Here is a 20,706-nt window from a genome sequence, read left to right on the forward strand (position 1 = left end):
TTTAGTTGTCGTCTTAAATCATTTTTTTTTTTTGTCTTCTTCACTGCTATTTAAAAACTTCATGTCATGTACATATATGATATATGATTGGAAATATTTGAATATGTGAAGAATCCACTTCACACATGGCTACTGTTAGAGAAGAAAATATGTGATTATAAAAAGCCTACGAATCATAGAGAAGCAAATAGAAATAAGGTAGAATCTCATTAAATAAGACTGAAAGAAGAAAAATATGGTAAACCATACGTGCGTGTAGTAGGTAGAAGTAGGACCCGAAAACAAAGCCTCATGTCTCATAAACTCATTTGCCAAACTCCAAAATATAATTCCACCACCATTGGGGGAGCTCTCTCTCACCTGCCTAAACCGGACTCCGATCCGGACATGTGGTCGTCTACATTAGACGTTCTTTTGAAGTAGTATAATTTTCTACAATAATAGCTTGTTTTGTAGAAAAAATAAATAAAAAGGTTTTGATAAAATCATATAAATAAAACGTGCTAAAAAGAAAAAGAGAAAAACGACAAGGAACAAGAACTAGTAATTAAGTGTGGACAAAAGAAAAAAAAAGACGAAGAAAATGCATCAATCAGATAAAATTGATTCGAAAGGAGGCAAGCACGACGACCTACTAAATAGCCAGCCACAAAGCCCATACTTAGCCGAGAGCCGAGCCGTGCATCCATTACTCGAGTAGGACCTAATAAGAATGTCCAAGTCGGCTGATTTGACACGTGTCGTTTAATAATTTGGTATCGAAAGACATTACTCCCTCCAATTTCAATTATTAATTAAGAAAAGAAGACAAGAAAAAGAGAGAGAGAGAAACTACTTTTGTTTTTTTTGGGTAAACGTCTTCGTCTTCTTCGTCTCTCTTTTTTTTTTTCCATTACTTTTCAGAAGATTAAACATTCCTCTCGCCGGAGAACTAACTGCTCGATAGATAGAGATAGAGAGAGAGCTCTGATAACTGCCATTCTGTCTCTATCTGCTTCCTCTAGATACACGTTAGTTTTTTTTTCTTTGAAAGGGGCTAAATTTCGTACACACGACCTATTTCTTCTTCTTATTGGATTTTGTAGAGAAAACTTTATTATATAGGTTTCTGGGGAATCTTCTGAGCCGTTTAGAACAAGGATTTAGGCAAAAATATGGTCAGTTAGTTTCTTGTGCTAGCAATTTTGAATGGGAGATTGCGACGACGACGACTAGTCTCTCCTCGAATCAGGGTTTATAGTTGTTGTTGATAGAGATATTGAATTGGAACCAAAAGAACTCAATGATAGAGTAGTGAATTTTGGATGTAGTGTTTTTCTCATCAACGGAGTAATAATAACAATAATAATGAGTAGCGATGATACGATTGAGGAGAGTTTGCTTGTGGATCCCAAATTGTTGTTCATCGGCTCCAAGATTGGTGAAGGCGCTCACGGCAAAGTCTACCAAGGAAGGTATGGTCGTCAGATTGTTGCAATCAAAGTTGTCAACCGGGGCTCCAAACCTGACCAGCAATCTTCTCTCGAGAGCCGTTTCGTCCGTGAGGTCAATATGATGTCCCGCGTTCAACACCATAACCTTGTCAAGGTCTCTCTCCTTCTTTCTTCTCTTTCTTTGCTCTCGATACTTCTTCTTGAATACACAATATCCATTTGGCAGTTTATTGGAGCGTGCAAAGATCCTTTAATGGTAATAGTAACAGAGCTTCTCCCAGGGATGTCTCTCCGTAAATATCTCACCAGCATCCGTCCTCAGTTGCTCCATCTCCCTCTTGCTCTCTCCTTTGCCCTTGACATCGCCCGTGCCTTGCACTGCTTACACGCCAATGGTATCATTCACAGAGACCTCAAACCTGGTACTACTCTTCTATCCCTGCTTCCTTCCTAGCACACCTTTTATGTTTTAACTACTGGACTCATAAGTTAACCAATGTCGCAGACAACTTATTGCTCACGGAGAATCACAAATCCGTCAAGCTTGCTGATTTCGGGCTTGCTAGGGAAGAATCCGTGACTGAGATGATGACTGCTGAGACTGGGACTTACCGTTGGATGGCTCCTGAGGTTTTTGCCCGCTCTGTCATTCTTGTAAATCATACCACTATTTGACATTATAAAAAAGCCATATATGCATGTCTTGTGTTCGTGTCATCCGTAGCTCTACAGTACAGTGACCCTGCGTCAAGGAGAGAAGAAGCATTACAACAACAAAGTTGATGTCTACAGCTTTGGAATCGTGCTTTGGGAGCTTCTCACTAATCGTATGCCATTCGAGGGCATGTCCAATCTGCAAGCCGCCTACGCAGCAGCATTCAAGGTTCTTCTTCTTCTTCTTCTACTTCCCGTTTCTCCCCTGTGATCATGGAGTTATTTAGAAATAAACCTCTTTTCTTCTTCTTCTTGTTGAAAACATTGCAGCAGGAGAGGCCCGTAATGCCAGAGGGGATATCTCCGAGTCTGGCGTTCATAGTGCAGTCTTGTTGGGTGGAGGACCCAAACATGAGGCCAAGCTTCAGTCAAATTATCAGACTGCTCAATGAGTTCCTCCTTACCCTGACTCCTCCGCCTCCTCAGCCTCTGCCTGAGACTGCCACCAACAGGACCAATGGCCGAGCCATCACTGAGTTCTCCATCCGTCCAAAAGGGAAATTTGCCTTCATTCGCCAGCTTTTCGCTGCCAAGAGGAACATAAACTCTTAGGTACAAGAAGGGGTCTTCTTTGTCTTTGCCACTGCCACTGCTTTGGTGGATAAATGACATTAGCAGAGAGAGAGAAGTAGAAAGTTAGACTTACTTAAAGTCTATAGCGTAGTTAAGTACTCAATCTTCTTCTTGTCAAGTGATTAACTGGTAGTATCACACGCCAAACTAATTGGTTAAATGTTATAACTTAAAGCCTATGTTTTATCCTTTATCAATACTTGAAACAAAACTTAGGAGATCAACTAACTATGTATATTATCGATTATATAAGTTTTATGTTTTTTTGGATATTTTCTACAATTGTGCATTCCATAATGATCATATATAGTGTATCTAATTTTAAATATTTTATTATAAAATATTTAAACTATCTTACCATGCCGAAGAAAAGAAAACGAAGAATAAAAAGTGAATTTTTTTTTTTATCAACATTAGTTATCTTTAAAATAAAATTATCACTATATTAAATGTTAAAATATTTATTATCATTTCACATCTAAAATATATTTTTATATTCGTAAATTGGTAGTATCTTTACATTTTACACAACTATATATGTATATTTATAATATTTGTACAAGTGATTACCTGTAGATTAGTGTGGCTATTAATAAGTTTAACACTACAATTTTTCTTACTTTAAATATTCTAACCTTTTTTCTTGAAATTGTTTTAGTGTTTAATACTTTTTTAGCCTTTAAGTTTTTTTTTTTTTAAATGGCGTTGACATACATATAAAAATTAATATTAGTACATGTACAGTATATTGACAAACTAGAATAATTAAAGCTTAAAAAAATACTATAATAAATGGGTTGAAATGACTTGATTGCTTATTTAAGCAAAAACATATACTTTCCATTTCAATAACACATCCAGCTAAGTAAAAATAAATGTAACGTATCTTTGAATACAGAAAGAAAAAAACGAAATTTCGATATTTGAAATTTAAAACAAAGGATGAGTAAATGCAACTTGCTTAATCTTGGTTTACTACAGATACAGAAACAACTAAGAGTGGACCTGTGTTTTCCTAACTAATATACATCATCATATTAGTAATATATAAAGAAAGTACAAATCGAAACTGACAGAAAGTTAAGAAAATATTACCAAATAAGGAGATTAATTGATAATCTACGAGTAGATAGAAAAGGAAATAAGGAATTGTTAGGATTGCAAATGGGAAAGAAGAAAAGTGATGAGAGGCATAAATCTTGAGGATGATATATTAAGAATCAAAGACTTAAGGCAAAAAATAGTGTCAATAAGCCGTTTCCTTGAATGTTACTTTCTGAACTTGGGATTCTCTACCATAATTGTCAAGATTTTCTAGACATTAACGATTAGCACCCTATTGAACAATAAATACAAGCACTCTTGTTCCTTTCTCATCTCATATTCACACAAACACAAACCCCCAAAATCACTTTTGTTCCTTGGACTATGGAACTAAACCTCTCTACACCCACATCATGTTCCTCCAGCAGCATCTCATCATCTTCGCATGAGGCCATCCCTAGGACCAAGGGTAAAACGAAAGAGGAGGTCACGGCTGAGCCGTCGAAGGAGAATCAGCAGCGGCTAGAGTTCCGCTTCCTGTTCAACGAGAGTAGTACAAGAAACGAGGCTAAAGCGAGGGTGTTTGCTTGCACCTTCTGCAAAAAAGAGTTCTCTACGTCTCAAGCCTTAGGAGGACATCAGAACGCTCACAAGCAAGAGCGATCATTGGCTAAAAGGCGTAAAGAGATCGAAATCAACTATCCTGAACTCTCCATCTACAGCCAGTACCCGCCAAGTGGACTTTCCTTCAGCAGCAGCTCCTCGCAGTATGATCTCGGGGTTCGTTACAATCCTAACATTGCTAAAACTACTAAGCCCTATCCGTTCAACATCTTCGCATGTCGATTTGGATACAGAGGGGGACTAAATTTCCCTCCCATGTCTCACCTCTCGGTTCCAAAGACAGACGATTTGTCCATAAACTTGATTTCAAATCTAGAGGGCAGCATTCACGACCAAGCCGTAAAAAAAGATCAACCTGAAGCTGATCCTTGCAAGGATTCTGATATAGACTTGTCCCTTAAGCTATAGAATGCATGTTCTTTTTTAGGAGAGTTAATTTTTACTAGTTTGTCCTTGATTCTGCACTTCTTTCTTACATTGTGTTTTTACATATAATTTTTAAGTGAAGAAAAAAGTGACTTTCATGAATTCCCTGGTCTTCTACTTAAAACACAAAAAAGTGTTTGGGTAATTAACTTCTGAATTTCAAATTTTATAAAACGTATTTGTGTTGATAACAGCTTATTTGCTAACTTAATGATAAATAAAGACTACAATATATGAGAGAGTTATAACCCTTTTAATATTTGAATTTCAACAGTTAATAATATCATTTATTAATTTGATTATGTTCCTCCTATTAGCAAATATGCAGAAAGAAAACCCGACATTTATATAAAGCCACAACTACTAAAACTTGTTAGATGATCTAATTATTGACTCGACCTCCACAAGACTAAATTTAGAGTTGAAGTTTTTGGATATATATGTATACATATAGAGACTAGAGAGAGTACATATTAAAATTCAAAAATGATATATTTGTATATAGAAGATTCCAACCTGAAGATGAGGATGCAAGTTGGTGGAAGTGTTGTGGGATAGAAATTCAGACAGATTTTGTGATGTGAGTTAAGTCTTGTTGTTTAAAATATTAAGAAAAGGTTTCCTTAGCGTGATCTCTCTCGAACTAAACAGCAAGAAGTTACAATGCTACCAAAGGACGCAATGAGCTAGGTCAACTCAAGCTCCTCCAGGATGAAACTGAAAGTGTACAGAGCAAAGTCCTCTCTTGGGATTTGAGCTTAGTAGGTGAAGGTTGCATTCAATTACCCTCAACTAATAGCATTCACTCCTCAGCCCCCCTCAACCACCCACCCTACTCTCTTCTCTGAGGTTATATAAACCTCATTCTCACTAGCATACTAAGCATAATAGTACGCAGAGACAAGAGAGAGATAGAGAGAAAAGAGAGAGATAGAGAAATGATGAGAGTTGTGTTACCACTATGCCTGCTTCTTGCTTCCATATTTGCATGGGGTTCTGAAGCAGCCATATCTTGCAACGCCGTACAGGCCAACCTTTACCCGTGCGTTGTGTACGTGGTGCAGGGAGGAGCCATTCCGTATAGCTGTTGCAATGGCATCAGGATGCTCAGCAAACAGGCAACTAGCGCATCAGACAAACAAGGTGTGTGTCGCTGCATCAAGTCTGTGGTGGGAAGAGTGTCTTACTCGTCAATCTATCTCAAGAAAGCTGCTGCTTTGCCAGGCAAGTGCGGTGTCAAACTTCCTTACAAGATCGACCCTTCCACCAACTGCAACAGGTAAACAACACACATGCTTTCACATTTTTTAATAACCAATTCATCCACATTAATTTATATATTCTCTGTTCTAATAAGTCATCTATCTATACAGCATTAAGTGAGAGAAATAAGTTACGGGAACGACCAAGAATAAAGGACATGTATTTCGTCTAATGTAACCGGAGTTTAGTGCTTTTCAGCTTCTTACTAATATATGTGTAATGCACCAATCAAATATAATCTATAGACTATTTATCTACATCTCTTTTTCCCCTTATAAGTCGCATCCTTTGTTTCTACGGCAAATTAAGTCTTGATTGATTTTATTTCTTTGGACCTTTTGGTAGTTTAATCCACCAACCCTACAAGTACAAATACAAGATACTAAAACAAAAACAGACAAAAAAAAATTCAACCCCATGAATAAACTAAAACAAACTAAGAGTCCCGCCCACCCGGGCATTGCGGCGTCGGGGCAATAGACATACACATGGCCGCCAAGGGAGTATTATGGGTTGAATATGGGCCCTGGATTTGGATGTCAAGTATTTAAGTGGGCCTCAGACATAACAAAAAAAGAAGAGATAATGGCATGTGATGTTATCATTCACTAGATTAGTCATTTATCACAATAATAAAGTACACAATCTAGTCATAAGAGTAATAAGATCTCACCAAAACATCAACCTCTTGGATGGAAAATGAGCTAGTACCCAAGAAACGTGGGAGTTACACCAACCTGGTTCGCTTACATAACTTCTTTTATATATAAAGAAACCAATAATGGAAATGAGGCTGACGCAGGCATATCTGCGTATCATTTGTAAATGTGAGTGTAGTGGGCGTTGTTATGATTCACCAAATAGTTTGTTGCCACTTCTGATGATTTCATCCTTAAAGATTGTTTCTTCTCAGTGCTCTGTTGTTGTAATATTCACCTCCTTCTTTTCCTTTACTTTATATTTTACTTCATTTTATTCTTCACTTCATTTTTGATATATAGAGATTACATGTACAAATCCTGATCCGAGGGACCCAAGACAGTTAATTGAAAACTGACGCATATATATACACAAACAAATAAATGCAAGTGACTTATGTGTATATAGATTTTCTTGTTAGAGACAGACAAAAAATATCTTCCAAGTGCCAAGAACAGAGTCTGTAGTTGTCTTATTCTCACTTGTGAATTGTTATTATTTTTCTCCCGTAACTACATATCGATAGATTGTTCCACATATATAATAAATATATGATGCCAAGAAAACAAAGAAAAAAAAGAAAGAGAAAACAGAAAAGGAAGGTCCCCACTTTTGTCTAAAAAGATAACCACAAACCTCAGAGACAATCAAAGAGACAAAAGCAGAGTTTAACTTAAAGAGTCCTGTCCTCCTCATCATCACGTCTCTCCCGAACACAAATTCAAAAGAAGACACAAATCGACGCCGGAGACTCATCGGATGCATCGACTGCTACTGGAATCCCACGGCGGCGGGAACGAGACGAGCGGAAGCGGCGGGGGAGATGGGTACACGAGGGACATGAACTTCGACGCAAACATGGTGATCATACTTGCGGCTCTTCTCTGCGCGCTGATACTAGCGCTTGGGCTGAATTCGATTCTCCGGTGCGCGATGCGATGCGGTTTCGGGTTATCATCCTCTGCGGCGGCGGGGACGGTGGCCGACAGAGCTGGATTAAAGAAGAGAGAACTGAAGAAGTTTCCAGTAGCTGAGTACGGGTCGGGGGAAGTGAAGATAGCGGCGACGGAGTGCGCAATCTGTCTGGGGGAATTCGCGGACGGCGAGAGAGTGCGAGTACTGCCGCCGTGTAATCACAGTTTCCACATGTCATGCATCGACACGTGGCTTGTCTCTCACTCTTCATGTCCCAATTGTCGGCATTCACTCATCGAGGTCCACGTGGCGGGGTCTGAGTGATTTAATTATCGTCGCGAGGGTTAGGTTGGCAGTAGTAGTAATCATAATTAGAGTTTAATGAGTTTATCATTATCGTCATAATTAAATTAATAATATGGGTAGATAGATAGATTATTTTCTTTAGTCTTCAGTTGTACTTGTAGTAATCAGAGATTTATTCAGTGCGTATGTTTTAGCAGCATTTATTTATGTAGAACACAACAACATCAGGATTGAGGCCGAATATAATTGGGCCTAATTTCAATTTATGTTAGTGGAAAAGCCCATCTTGGTTTTTGTTTTGCTTAGGTTATGTATGACGCTGCCCTAATTGACAAGTGAGAGTGAATGAGTGATGAGTGATGAGTGAAGAAGAAGAAGAAGAGCAGAGGAGGAGGTTGGGAGTGGGGGTGGTGTGGAAGCTTAAAGTATGTGTGAGAGCCAAAGGTTTCAGTTTGAAGCTCAATATACGGAACAAGCTCTCGCTTCATCGATGGTCAATCCTCTTAAGATTCCGAAAGCATCATCATCATCTCAAATCCAAACCGTCCGATTGGGTCAGATTCCGACGGAGTCTTTTTGCTCTCTTCCGTGGACGAAAACAGAGGGAAGTGGATACGAAGAAGAAACTCATCAAATTGGTTAGGAATCGAGCGGTGGTAGTGGCAAAGAAAGCAAAAGGCGTTGGTGTTGTGGTTACTCTCATCATCGTCGTCATCAATTTTCTAGTCCCATGGATCAACAAGCTGAGCAGCGAATTAGATTGTTATGAATTGTTTGGTATTAAATAAAAGCAACGATTTCTTCTTCTTTGTCCCTCTTTCAACATTCCCATCTGACCTCTGTGATTGTTGGTGAAAGAAGTGATTGGGCCAAAGCGTCACATTTCTTTAGGCTACCAGGCCCAAATATTCTGATAATTGTTTTATTGGACCAAATTCGGCCCATTTATTGCCGGCTAAACAGAAAAGGTGGGAATATGGACTTGTTTTATCTCCCAACTTAGATTGTCACAAGACTCTATTTTAGTGGAGAGCAGTGATATAAGATTTGCAAAGTCGTCCAGCGCTTACTAAATTACAATTGTTTGAATCTTCTTTGCATTGACGGCCCAAAATGTTGATGTTGCTCCATAATAGTCCATATCCACATTCATTTTCTTATTAAAATATATAAACCGAAGCCTTTTTTTTTGTGGAAATGTAGCCGAAGGTGCTTTTAACAGTGGAAGCAAAAAAAGAGGAACAACAAAAGTTGTAATGGAGTTTAAATTGTAAGGTAAGGAATATTGTAATGTGCTTTTTAGTGTGTAAACGAGGAGTATAAAGGGGGAGACAGTAGACACGACATGAGAAAAGCAAAGACATAATAATGATATTAAAATGAGAAATGTGCCTGAAATCTGAATCGTCTGTAATTTACACTGAAGTAACTTTATTTTGAGATACGTTTCTCCGGACCACCATGTGTGATGAGTAATGTATATGCATTGCATGGCTTAAATGAATGAGAGTGTATGCTCATTAGCTGACAAAAGTAAAACTTAAAAGTTTTGGGAGTAATGAAAATGAGAAATGAGTATGTGTGTGGGACACTCCATAACTATACAATAATGAAAGCATTACAGAAAAAGCTCATGCTTGGACCCTTTGTGACTTTCACTTCACAATGGTGGACTTCTCTTTTTCGCTTTATGGAAAAGAACAATCAAAAAGCCTCTGAGTAATGATTATTTTGAAACATAAATTAAAATTTGTGACAGTGCGAGACTCTGAGTAATGCTTAGTGCGCTTGACTGACTTTATGCCATTTCAAATTTTTGTACAGAATCATATTGTTTTCTATTTTGCATCATGCTTACTAAACAGAGATTCAAATAACACGTCCAAAATAGCAAACCGAGAAACCTTAACACAAAGGCTGCATTGTAGTTATATGTATAATTGGGAGTTCTTTGACCAACAATCTTTTTAGTGTAACAGAAGTTGATCTTTTGGATCTACTTTATGAACCAACCTTCAACATTGTGAAACCTAGTGTGAAGATTCACAACTTAACAACATTGTGAACTCACGAGAAAAACTTCTTTATAGAAAAGACGAACACTATATTATGATAATATGAAAATTGAACAAGGAATGAAGAAATACAAACAAGGAGGATTGATTCATCTGTAGTTGACTAATCACTCTAAGTCATGAGAGGGACATTGTATGAGCTCTAATATCTTCACCACTTCCTCCATCTCCGGCCTATTCGACGGCACTTGGGACCCACACACCAACCCTAGTTTAATCACCGGTATTGCCTCCTCCGCTGGAAAATTCCCTCTCAACCGAGGGTCAACGCACTCCTCCACCCTCCCTTCTTCTAACCCTTCTCTCACCGTCTCACACAAGACCACGACGTCGTCCTCAGCGTACTCCACGGGTCTCTTCCCTGTCACCACCTCCAGCACCAGGATCCCAAACCCGTAAACATCGCACCTGTCGGTTATCTTGACTGTCCGGCATGCAAACTCCGGGGCTGTGTACCCCAACGCGCTCTGTACCTTGCCACTCAAGACGCACCTGTCCAGCGCCGAAGCCAACAGTCTGGCCAGCCCAAAGTCAGAGACTTTAGCCTCCCCTGCGGCGTCAATGAGCACATTCGTTGCTTTCATGTTGTAGTGAGTGATGTTACTGCTATGCAGAAAAGCCAGACCTCTTGCTATCCCTAGAATGATACTGAAACGTTGACGCCAAGTTAGGCAAACGCTCTCATCTCCGTGGAGATGTCTGTACAAGCTTCCGCCTGAAACAAACTCGTGGATCAAGAGCTGCAGCGATTGCGTCCAGTAGTACCCTTTTATCTCCACCACATTCTTGTGCCTCAGCTTCCCGAGTTTTCTCATCTCTCTCTCGAACTCCTCCTGCGACTTTATTAGACCCGACACTGTCAGTTTCTTAACTGCCACAGGACGCCCATCCTGAAGACTCGTTTTGTACACCACACCGAACCCGCCTCGTCCCAGCTCGCTGTCCTTGTTGAGCAACGCATCAGCGCCAGTGGTGTCAAACACGTCCACTTCCCCTGAGAACATGACCAGCTTTCCAAACTCTTGATCTTTACTTGGCGAACAGCTGAACGTCTCTCCAACCGACAGAGCGAGAGCAGCAGCTGCATCGTGACGTGAAACACTAGATCGGGCGTGCACGTTGAGCAGAGTTACAGCCACCACCCCGATGGCAATGACGGCAGCTGCGCCAATGGCAATGAGCGCAGATATGCTCAGAACGCTCTTCCTGATCTGCCCTGTGAGAGCAGGACCATTTGTTGGATTGGAGGAGTTGGGGTTGAGGACGATTGGTTTGGGGTGGACAGAGAGACATGAGCGGTTAACGACGGAGCCACAAAGGGATGGGTTTCCGGTGACAGCAGAGAGAGGGATGGTGTTGAAGAAACCTCCAGCTGGCAGCTCCCCTGTGATGTTGTTGTGGGAGATGTTAAAGGTCAAGAGATGCGAAAGTTTCTCTATTTCTTTGGGAAGACTTCCCGAGAGATTGTTTCTCGACAGATCAATGTACTCAAGGTTGCTCAGACTGCCAATGCTCCCCGGAATCGCACCGGATAGTTCATTCTCCGATAGATTTCTGCATATTACTGCTACATTAATACTGAGAGACGATAAAACACACACAGTGAATTAACAGAAAGATAACAGATTGAGTTGACTTACATTGTGTTTAAAGCCGAACAGTTAGAGATCTTTGCCGGAATCTGGCCGGAGAGGCGGTTTCTGTGGAGATGAAGTTGTTTCAGGGAGACGGCTCCTCCGATCTCAGAAGGAAGGGTTCCGTTGAGAAGATTACTACTAAGATCAAGAATCTCAGCGACTTTCAATCCTCCAATGCCGGTGGGTATGGAACCGAAGAGAGAGTTGGTGGACATATTGAGCTGCAACAAACTTGTGAGAATCCAAATGTTAGACGGTAATTCACCGGTGAAGCCGTTTGAAGACAGATCGAGGACCCGGAGACCTTGGAGGAATCCAACGATGGGCATAATGGTGTCGTTCCCTGATCTTTTGTGGAGGCTAAATCTGGAAAGCGAGGAACTTTCAGAGTTTCCGGTGAACATCCACTTAAGCACATCTCCGGTGAATGAATTCTTGCTGACATCAATGGAGATTAGGTTGGAGCAGTTGGAGAGAGTCTGTGGGAGCTCTCCAGCGAGCATGTTTGCGGATAGATTGAGATCCTTCAAAAACTCGAGATTTCCGAGGGAGAATGGGACAGTGCCGGTGAAGTTGTTGGCGGAGAGATCAAGAATCTCGAGAGTGGCAATGTCGCCGATCCAATCAGGGATTTCTCCGATCAGAGAGTTTCCTCGCAGACGGATGGAGCTGCAAGAGCCCAGGCTTTTCATCGAATCCGGAAGATTCCCGGAGAAGTAGTTCTCACTCAAGTCAAGCGATTTAAGGGAAGAGCATCGTCCGATGTCGGAAGGAACGTCACCGGAAAACCAGTTCCTGGATAAGTTGATATGACGGAGATCGTAGAGACCGCCGAGGCCATCGGGGATATCTCCTTGGAGGAAATTGTGAGAGAAATCAAGGGACTTTAAGCTCTTGAGGAACCAGATATCTCGGGGCAACCTCCCAGAGAGTTGATTGCTTGAGAGGTTAAGATGGGTGAGAGTAGAACAGTAGCTGAGGGAGACAGGAATAGAACCTGTGAGTTTGTTGTTAGCCAAGGAAACGGACCTCAAGGACCCGCATTGCTCGAAGAACCCGTCTGGGATCCGACCCGAGAGATTATTGCCACTGAAATCGACGACTTGGAGGCTGCCGAGGTGAGGGAACTCGGGGTTTAGGGTTCCGGTGAGGTTGTTGTTGGAGAGGACCAAGGTGTGGAGGAACTGGAGACGGAGAAGGCCACGGCCGATGTGACCGGAGAGAGAGAAGGCGTCAAGGCGGAGCTCCGAGACCCGATTGGTGGCAGGGTCGCATGTGCAACCGACCCAGTTGCAGGGATCGTAGTCTTCCGAGTTCCAAGAAGAGAGCTTAGAGAGAGGGTCGTCGAGTCCGGCCTTGAAAACGATGAGACCCAAAACGTCGTCGTTGAATGTCGGATCTGCCCTCGCTGAAACGACGGCAAGGAAGAGGAAGAGTAGTGAAACGGCGCCGTTGAACATTTCCTCTCGCTTTTAAAGATATTAAGGAGGTAAAAAGCGAAGAAAGAAGGCTAGTCGGCCATGGCCATGGATGATGATGCAGAGCTCAAGTAAGGTTTTGATGCTTGAGGATAACTAAACTGACCAAAAAGCTTTTCTTTTTACCGGAAAAGAGCTGCAGTTTTAACATGAGCACAAGAAACTGTTATTGGAGAAAAAGAAAGAAGAGGAAGAAGAGTTTGAAAGGGTTTAGAAAAGAGAAAGAGAAAACACAAAAGCAGGGGAAGAGTAAAAGGGAAGGTAGAGAGCATTAATGGTGGAATTAAGACAGACACCAAGAAAAAAAACAGAGAAAAGTGAGAGAGAGAGAGAGAGAGAGAGAGAGTAAAGAGAAAAGGGAAGCTCCGGGAGATGAGTTTGAAAGCTCAAGGATTCAAGTCGCTCTAGGAGACAATCTTCTCCTCTCCCCGCTTTTTATTACTACTTTAATACTTTTTCAAAAAAAAATATAAGTAATAATAAAAAAATAAAAAAAGAGTCTATCACGCTTAAATGATCTGATCATGTAGATGAGAGATTTGAAGCAGCAGAGACAAAGAGGATGGAGTAGAAGAGAAGTGATCTCTCCCCCGAAGCCTTTCTTGTCCCTTAGCATGCATTGCTACGCCATCATTTCCTTTCTTTTATTATACAGATAATTACTTAAGTGATTTTAGACGATCCATCTATGAAGAAGAAGGTGTAGAGAGAGAGAGCTTCCACACCTCAAGCACTACTACTCTTAGATTAGTCGTACCACTCACGCATGTGTTTACTAATCTTATGTCAATTATAAAAACATATGCATCTCAATGCATCATGCATGTATAGTTTATATAAGATTTTCAGTAGAATCACTTCATTGAATGCACACAGTGGAGAAGTAGCGTAAACGGTGCTCACTCCATCTCACAACCTTCCCGTTGACTTACTTACCTTCACTCCTCTTTTCAATTTGTTCGTACGAATTTTTTTATTTATTTTGTTGGTTTTTATCTGTGAATCATACAACTAGTTTGATGGAAACTAACTCCTTTATTATCACTCACTAAAAAAAAAAAAAAAACTCCTTTATTATCACTCACTAAATTAGGGGAGATTAAATTAATAGAGAGGCAAAAAAAAGAGGGATAATGACTGATATGATCATTTGAGGATAAAAAAAAAACATGCCTACCAAACGATCTCAAGACTCTACCTTTGTTTCATTCCCAAGCAACAACTCACCACTTCCCATTATTATGTTTCACATGTAAAAAAAAAAAAAAAAAAACACTTACATTCATGATCCCCTACTCCCTCGAGTAGAATTGTTTTAATGTTTTTTTCAAAAAAAAAAAAATCTACTTCTAACTTCTTCTTTTTTGGTTATGATTAACACAAATTCTTAGTAACAATGTTTTGTTCAATATACAGATATTATAAGGACAACTATCACTCTTCAACTTTAATTTCAAGTTGAATGTATTGTGAATCAAGATGTGACCATCGTTTCTCAATTCGATGGAATTGTTTATCCATTGTTAGGTAGGTATAGAAATTGTCTTCTTTTCCTATAAAAACTGTACACTTACCAATTTTGTGTGTGTGTGTGTGTGTGTACGTGGTGTTTATTATAAATGAGTATTTGACACCCAAAGAAAGAAAAGAATAACAAATATGTATGGTTTAGCCCAAACTAATGATAGACGTAACCAATATGGTTTTATATGTAATGTTAAATCCCTGTGCACCCTGCATTAACCATGTCCATGCCATCACAACTGACCCTATATTCTCTGTTCTCATGACACACGACATGTTAATTTCTAATTTTGGGTTAATGGGCCCAGCCACAAAACATATTCAAAGCTTCGATTGCCCAAGAGTTGAAGTTGTCCAATAGGGAGCAAATATATATCTCCCGCTTCCATTTGCTTGACGTAACAACAGATTTTATTCTGACTTGGGCATGTTCACCTAATTAATGGGCTTTTTTATTCTGAATATCAGGCCCATATTTGACTCCTCAACTTATAAGCCTTATTTATTATATGCATTTAATTTCCATGTACTGTCACTGATCAAGCTCTTATCAAACTTTTTTTTTTGTTTAGTTTTTAAATACCGTAAACACAAATCAAAATTAACAAGGTTTTAAATATTTTGAAATAAATAAATAAAATATCAAATTTAAATATTTTGGTTTCTGTTTAAATTTGAGCAAAAAATATATGCTTCAAACATCTAAAAAGCGATATTAGACCATTTATTATGGGGTCAATATATTGACATTCTTATATCATGCCTTTCATCCTATAAACATTAGTCAAAGCATAAAACGGTCTTAAAATTAAAAATATATAATACTAGATAAGGCCCGCCTAAATAGGCGGGTGTAAGATGTAAATGTAATTTTTATCGATAATATTTAAATTTTGAATAGTAAAATAATAATCGATACATTGTTCTTGATATATAATTTTGAATAGTAAAATAGTAGTCTTATACATTTTATTTTGTTATACCCATTCAATCTTATTGATGATATTTGAAGTATAAATAGTAACCTACACACTTTTTTTTATATTATAATTTAGTATTTAGAAGAAAAAATAAATTTTTATCTTATACATTCAATTTTGTAATACAATTTAACTATCTATTTCATAAAAAACTCGATTTTAATTCTACACACTTTATCTTACTTGATAATGATTTCATGTCAAAATAGTATATATATATGAGATCAAATCTATATCTTAGTTAATATTAAAAATTATTAACAATTAACAAAACATAATTCATAATAATAAAACATTTGTTAATACCATATATATTAAAAATTTGACCAATAACATATATATATATATATATATATTTTTGTTAATTTTCCTTTTGGTTAAGAAAAATAAAATATAATATTTTTTAGATATAGACATATGAATTAGTATATGTTAATAATAATTTATTTTTTAGTTTTCTATTTCTTTAAGAAGAAAAAAGTTAATTGATTTCTTTTTACGTATTTCTATTTCTTTAAGAAGAAAAAAGTTAATTGTTTTCTTACACATATCAACATCTGATCGATAGATTTGACACGTGGCATAATCCTATGAGTTAGTAACTTTGAAAACCATACTTTATATAATAAGATTGTTTTTTTGTTAATTTTCCTTTTGGTTAAGAAAAATAAAATATAATATTTTTTAGATATAGACATATGAATTAGTATATGTTAATAATGATTTATTTTTTAGTTTTCTATTTCCTTAAGAAAAAAAAAGTTAATTGATTTCTTTTTAAGTATTTCTATTTCTTTGAGAAGAAAAAAGTTAATTATTTTCTTACACATGTCAACATCTGATCGATAGATTTGACACGTGACATAATCTTATGAGTTAGTAACTTTGAAAACCATACTTTATATAATAAGATTTTTTTTTTTGCTAATTTTCCTTTTGGTTAAGAAAAATAAAATGTAATATTTTTTAGATATAGACATATGAATTAGTATATGTTAATAATGATTTATTTTTTAGTTTTCTATTTCTTTAAGAAGAAAAAAGTTAATTGATTTCTTTTTAAGTATTTCTATTTCTTTAAGAAGAAAAAAATTAATTATTTTCTTACACATGTCAACATCTGATCGATAGATTTGACACGTAACATAATCATATGAATTAGTAACTTTGAAAACCATATTTTATATAATAAGATTGAATTTAAATAAAAACATTGAAAAACATAGGTTTTAAAAAAAAAAATCAAATTATAAATTGTTATTTTCCATATATTTTGGGAATCAATTATATGATATATATATAGCATATATTTATTTGTTTGACCAGAAGAACGATGGAGATGGAACAAATTAGCTACATTGAATATATCATGTTTAATTAGAATGGTAAATAATATTACATACTACTATTACTGTACAGTACGTCGATTAATTAGAATGGTAAATTACGATCCGCTGGCCGAAGAAGTACGGAAGAAAGTGGAAACGATTTTGACCAGAAAAGTGAGAGCCAAGTGTGAATATCGCAGTGTGTTTATACTTAACCAACCCATCAATTCAAATCAAGAATGAGACTTTATTTTTCCACACGGACGTTGCTTTCACTCTTACCTCTTGTTAACCTAAGCTTTTGGAGTCATCTTATCTTATAAATACGACTAAATTTAAATATATGTCTATAGTATAATTATATATAGGAAATTCACATTAAACATACAAGTACGTATCAATATGAAAGTAAATAAAAATGCATTACACGTTTATAACGAGACTAACAAGAAACTTAAGCCTACACTCTCTGTAGTACCGGAGCTAATGAGCTTGATATTTTTTGCTAACTAGCTTGATATTTTCTTAAGGTCGTATAATGTATATTGTAGCTACGTACATATCCTTAAGTAAGAAAGATTCGTGTCCATTTACCTGATTAATTTCTCCATGAAGAGTTTAATATGCGGCCTATACTTTAAAGTTAATTGTGTCATGAATCATGCATTCGTCCTGAATGATTAACGTACCAAACAGTATTCGTCATCCTAATTTTGTTTTTATAGAATTCTTAAACAGCATCAATCTATGGGTTGGGTACTTGATTAGGATAATCTTAAGTATCCGTTTTATTTTATATTGCATCATATAGGTACGCTCACAATATAATTACTAAACAAGAGGGGGACCATGACATGTTAAATGTTATATTAAAATAAAAGAAATGAGATTCATTATCAACATTTGTTTTATGTTTTTTCAAGGAGAACTATATTCTTGGCTCATAGAAATGAGTAATTATTAGTCAATAGAAAGGCCCTTTTTTTAACTCTAAAGGAGATATAGTTTTTTTTCTTCTTTCCTGATTATATATGTATGATTAATATAAATGAGTTGGTTAGTGAGTACTTAGGGCAGAAGGGTCAAGAAGGTATCTTTATCTTTCTGATTAGCTTCAATGGCAAGTTCATCATTGACCTGACCAACAATTTCTTGGGTCGCTACTTTTTGACCCTCGTGTTAGAATTTTGTACGAATAACCGGATATGCGTTAGCGATTCCGGTCTTTCAATTTGTTTATATAAAATCAATAAATCAATATCGTATTAAATCAATAAATCAATACCGGATTACATACAAATATATTTTAATTTATATATACATTTTTGCAGTCATTTTGTGAAATAAATCATGGAGTTGGAACTTACTTACAATGGCTGTCACTGGCTTTTAATTATTGATTTTTTTTTTTTGCAATAAATTAATTAACAAATAAAAAACATTCCAAATATATTTCAATCTCATATATCACGCAAATTTCTCCAAAATTTGAACTAGATTTCGATAACTATTTAAAACAAAAAATATTTGACAGACCAAAATACAATTGCAATCCCTTAAAATGAGCAAAACACACCTAAATACATTTCTTATCAATTCACTAAACTTATTTCTCCAAAATTTGAACTAGATTTCGACAACTATTTAAAACAAAAATTTGTTTGACAAACTAAAATACAATTGCAATCCCATAAAACATTTATTTTCATTATATATTTAAATTAGCGGTGTACTGCGGGTTTTTTTTATAGGACGGGTTTGGCGGAACGGGTTTGGAAGGACGTTACTTAATAACAACAGTAAACTATAAAATAAAAATAATTTATAGATAGATATAATTTGCAAACTTTTATATATACTGATTTTAAAAAATAAATTGTTTCTGCGGTGTACCGCTGGTTAAAATCTAGTTTATTGTTATGATAGAAGTGACGAAAAACATGTTATCCTGCGTGCCGATGAAACAAACAGCTTCAAAAATTTGTGCCAAACACAAACTTTAGCAAGTTTTTTAAATTAAAAAATCTTGTTTAAATTTGTAGTTATGTTACTGTGGCGAAACTCCGGCGGCTGTAGACAGTGGTCCAACGAGTGAAAACCCTAGCTCAAACAAATTTTCGTTTTTTTTTTTGGTCCTAGTTTGATATGTGTGCTCGGTCGCTCGATGAAGCTCATAGAGACACGAGCATTGTCTCATGCTTAAATGCGTACCATAAGCCACTTGCAAAGAATGATTGTTTCTCTGGATTCAAACATTGGGTACTAGCTAGGTACTGTTCAATGTAGAATAAATCCACCAAGTCTAGATCTGCTTCAACGTCACCCTCTTTTCTTATAAAAGAGTAGTATACATATATTATCACATAAATGTCCGCTGATGGTTGAAAGGTACTAGAAAACTTTACTCAAAGGTTTGTTTATGAAAGATTCCCGTATGTATAAAATTGGAAAAGCTGGCAACAACAGTACAACCTTCATGTATTATTGTAGGTTAATATGATGAGTACTCAAACAAAATCACCAAGTAGAGATTGAAACATATTACATGGAGATGTATAAGACTATATATATATATAGAGGTTTTTAGGATTAAAGAAGCTATATATGTATGATGATAGAGCTGAGGGATATAGTGTCATGATGATAAGTCGTGAGATGTCCAGAAAGGATTAAACTCGAAAGCCTCCACGGCGAGGGCAACCTCGGACGACATCCACTGGGATGGAGACCAATCTTCTGCTATCACCGGTTTCATGTATTCATCTTTGATGCGATCCTGATGATTCTGATGTTGGCGGAGGTTAGAGGTGGAGGAGGAGAAGCTGATGTTGGGGTGACCGAATCGGATCATGTGGGATCCCTCGTGCTCTTCGAAGTCAGATGTGTCAATGGGGAAAGTTGCATAAGCTTGATGAAGCTGGCATATGTGCTGGCCGAAGTAAGTGGTTGAGTACAATGGAGGATTGTGTTGGATCTTTTGAACCTGCTTCTTTGCTTCACAGTTCTGGTCCTTGGTGTAGGCACACTTGTAGTAACTCCTTTGGTACTCAGATTCTTTGATCTGCTTTTGTCCGTATTTCCTCCAGAGGAAGCCGTCGTGGTAGATCGGGGTTGAAGATTCGTGTCTATGGTAGTCTGAGCTCTCTGCCATAGATGTCTTTCTGCAACCACATGAGATTCATGATGGTGAGCAATCACTCAAAGATAGAACATTTTCAATTTATGAATATGATGTTTATATTCATACCTTCCCCTCTTGTGAAGTGGTTTCCTGGAGCTCTCAAGCACAGGAGAAGAGTCCTGAGGAGATGAGTTATTGGATTGATCGTCTTGGTGGTCATTAGTATCGATCAAGATGGAGAGCGCATCTGAGAAACAATGGAGGACGGACTTGGCCAAATCCTCCCTTTCCATGGACGAGTCTGACTCGGTCTGGTCCATGATGAGCAGCTGGTTGGCGCACCCATGCCCGTGAAGCAACTTCTCCATAGCCTTTTGTTGGCAAGAGTTCATCTTTTTTTGTTTTTTTTTGAGTAAATACTTATAATTATTGCTCTGTGGGTTTATTAAGTTTAGAGATGTGATCCATTGTGTCTCTCTCTCTTTAGATATATATACGAATAGGTCGAGAAGACGAGATAATGGTCTTGTTACGAAGTTTCGTACGTGTGAGAGAGTTTAGTCAAT

General features: G+C 37.4%; 8 protein-coding genes and 1 long non-coding RNA gene across 10 annotated transcripts; 7 read left to right on the forward strand and 2 right to left on the reverse strand.

Annotated features, from left to right (window-relative positions):
* Positions 1 to 848: 848 nt before the first annotated feature.
* AT5G01850 (Protein kinase superfamily protein) lies at positions 849 to 3,062 on the forward strand. Of its 2 annotated transcripts, NM_120263.4 has the most exons (5): positions 849 to 1,587; positions 1,660 to 1,855; positions 1,939 to 2,063; positions 2,158 to 2,316; positions 2,418 to 3,062. In NM_120263.4, exons 1-5 carry the CDS (start codon positions 1,348 to 1,350, stop codon positions 2,697 to 2,699), a joined length of 1,002 nt encoding a protein of 333 aa, NP_195805.2. In that variant the 5' UTR covers positions 849 to 1,347; the 3' UTR covers positions 2,700 to 3,062. The 2 variants fall into 2 exon arrangements, with proteins under 2 accessions (NP_195805.2, NP_001332324.1); NM_001342624.1 differs by having other exon boundaries at positions 849 to 1,855.
* A 1,086-nt stretch (positions 3,063 to 4,148) lies between these two features.
* On the forward strand, positions 4,149 to 4,796 carry AT5G01860 (C2H2 and C2HC zinc fingers superfamily protein; the record flags this gene model as incomplete). The annotated part of the gene is made up of 1 exon (NM_120264.1): positions 4,149 to 4,796. One exon carries the CDS (start codon positions 4,149 to 4,151, stop codon positions 4,794 to 4,796), a length of 648 nt encoding a protein of 215 aa, NP_195806.1.
* Positions 4,797 to 5,646: 850 nt separating this feature from the next.
* AT5G01870 (Bifunctional inhibitor/lipid-transfer protein/seed storage 2S albumin superfamily protein) lies at positions 5,647 to 6,433 on the forward strand. Its single transcript, NM_120265.6, has 2 exons — positions 5,647 to 6,093; positions 6,188 to 6,433. Exons 1-2 carry the CDS (start codon positions 5,753 to 5,755, stop codon positions 6,195 to 6,197), a joined length of 351 nt encoding a protein of 116 aa, NP_195807.1. The 5' UTR covers positions 5,647 to 5,752; the 3' UTR covers positions 6,198 to 6,433.
* A 981-nt stretch (positions 6,434 to 7,414) lies between these two features.
* AT5G01880 (RING/U-box superfamily protein) lies at positions 7,415 to 8,772 on the forward strand. Its single transcript, NM_120266.4, has one exon. The coding sequence runs from the start codon at positions 7,536 to 7,538 to the stop codon at positions 8,013 to 8,015; it is 480 nt and encodes a 159-aa protein (NP_195808.1). The 5' UTR covers positions 7,415 to 7,535; the 3' UTR covers positions 8,016 to 8,772.
* On the forward strand, positions 8,357 to 8,785 carry AT5G01881 (uncharacterized protein; the record flags this gene model as incomplete). Its single annotated transcript, NM_001036744.1, has 1 exon — positions 8,357 to 8,785. The coding sequence occupies one exon, from the start codon at positions 8,357 to 8,359 to the stop codon at positions 8,783 to 8,785; it is 429 nt and encodes a 142-aa protein (NP_001031821.1).
* Positions 8,786 to 9,894: 1,109 nt separating this feature from the next.
* On the reverse strand, positions 9,895 to 13,976 carry AT5G01890 (Leucine-rich receptor-like protein kinase family protein). Its single transcript, NM_120267.3, has 2 exons — positions 11,713 to 13,976; positions 9,895 to 11,626 (listed from the first exon to the last, which is right to left on the reverse strand). The coding sequence occupies exons 1-2, from the start codon at positions 13,167 to 13,169 to the stop codon at positions 10,180 to 10,182; spliced, it is 2,904 nt and encodes a 967-aa protein (NP_195809.1). The 5' UTR covers positions 13,170 to 13,976; the 3' UTR covers positions 9,895 to 10,179.
* Positions 11,796 to 12,429, forward strand: AT5G01895 (uncharacterized protein; the record flags this gene model as incomplete). The annotated part of the gene is made up of 1 exon (NM_001342625.1): positions 11,796 to 12,429. Exon 1 carries the CDS (start codon positions 11,884 to 11,886, stop codon positions 12,427 to 12,429), a length of 546 nt encoding a protein of 181 aa, NP_001330596.1. The 5' UTR covers positions 11,796 to 11,883.
* Positions 13,781 to 14,133, forward strand: AT5G00810. The gene has a single exon (NR_142437.1). It is a non-coding gene; the product is annotated as an other RNA (long non-coding RNA).
* A 5,310-nt stretch (positions 14,134 to 19,443) lies between these two features.
* On the reverse strand, positions 19,444 to 20,614 carry WRKY62 (WRKY DNA-binding protein 62). Its single transcript, NM_120268.4, has 2 exons — positions 20,267 to 20,614; positions 19,444 to 20,180 (listed from the first exon to the last, which is right to left on the reverse strand). Exons 1-2 carry the CDS (start codon positions 20,530 to 20,532, stop codon positions 19,655 to 19,657), a joined length of 792 nt encoding a protein of 263 aa, NP_195810.2. The 5' UTR covers positions 20,533 to 20,614; the 3' UTR covers positions 19,444 to 19,654.
* Positions 20,615 to 20,706: the final 92 nt, after the last annotated feature.

Source organism: Arabidopsis thaliana, chromosome 5 (assembly GCF_000001735.4).
Source record: "Arabidopsis thaliana chromosome 5, partial sequence".
NCBI classification, from domain to species: domain Eukaryota; kingdom Viridiplantae; phylum Streptophyta; class Magnoliopsida; order Brassicales; family Brassicaceae; genus Arabidopsis; species Arabidopsis thaliana.

Coding starts and splice junctions, on each gene's coding strand:
- AT5G01870 (NM_120265.6), top strand. CDS start 5,753: ATGATGAGAGTTGTGTTACCACTATGCCTGCTTCTTGCTTCCATATTT.
- AT5G01880 (NM_120266.4), top strand. CDS start 7,536: ATGCATCGACTGCTACTGGAATCCCACGGCGGCGGGAACGAGACGAGC.
- AT5G01890 (NM_120267.3), bottom strand. CDS start 13,169: ATGTTCAACGGCGCCGTTTCACTACTCTTCCTCTTCCTTGCCGTCGTT. Junction 11,627..11,712: donor TGTTCGGCTTTAAACACAAT/GTAAGTCAACTC, acceptor AGTAATATGCAG/AAATCTATCGGAGAATGAAC.
- WRKY62 (NM_120268.4), bottom strand. CDS start 20,532: ATGAACTCTTGCCAACAAAAGGCTATGGAGAAGTTGCTTCACGGGCAT. Junction 20,181..20,266: donor CCACTTCACAAGAGGGGAAG/GTATGAATATAA, acceptor ATGTGGTTGCAG/AAAGACATCTATGGCAGAGA.
- AT5G01850 (NM_001342624.1), top strand. CDS start 1,348: ATGAGTAGCGATGATACGATTGAGGAGAGTTTGCTTGTGGATCCCAAA. Junction 2,064..2,157: donor ACCGTTGGATGGCTCCTGAG/GTTTTTGCCCGC, acceptor TGTCATCCGTAG/CTCTACAGTACAGTGACCCT. Junction 2,317..2,417: donor CCTACGCAGCAGCATTCAAG/GTTCTTCTTCTT, acceptor AAAACATTGCAG/CAGGAGAGGCCCGTAATGCC.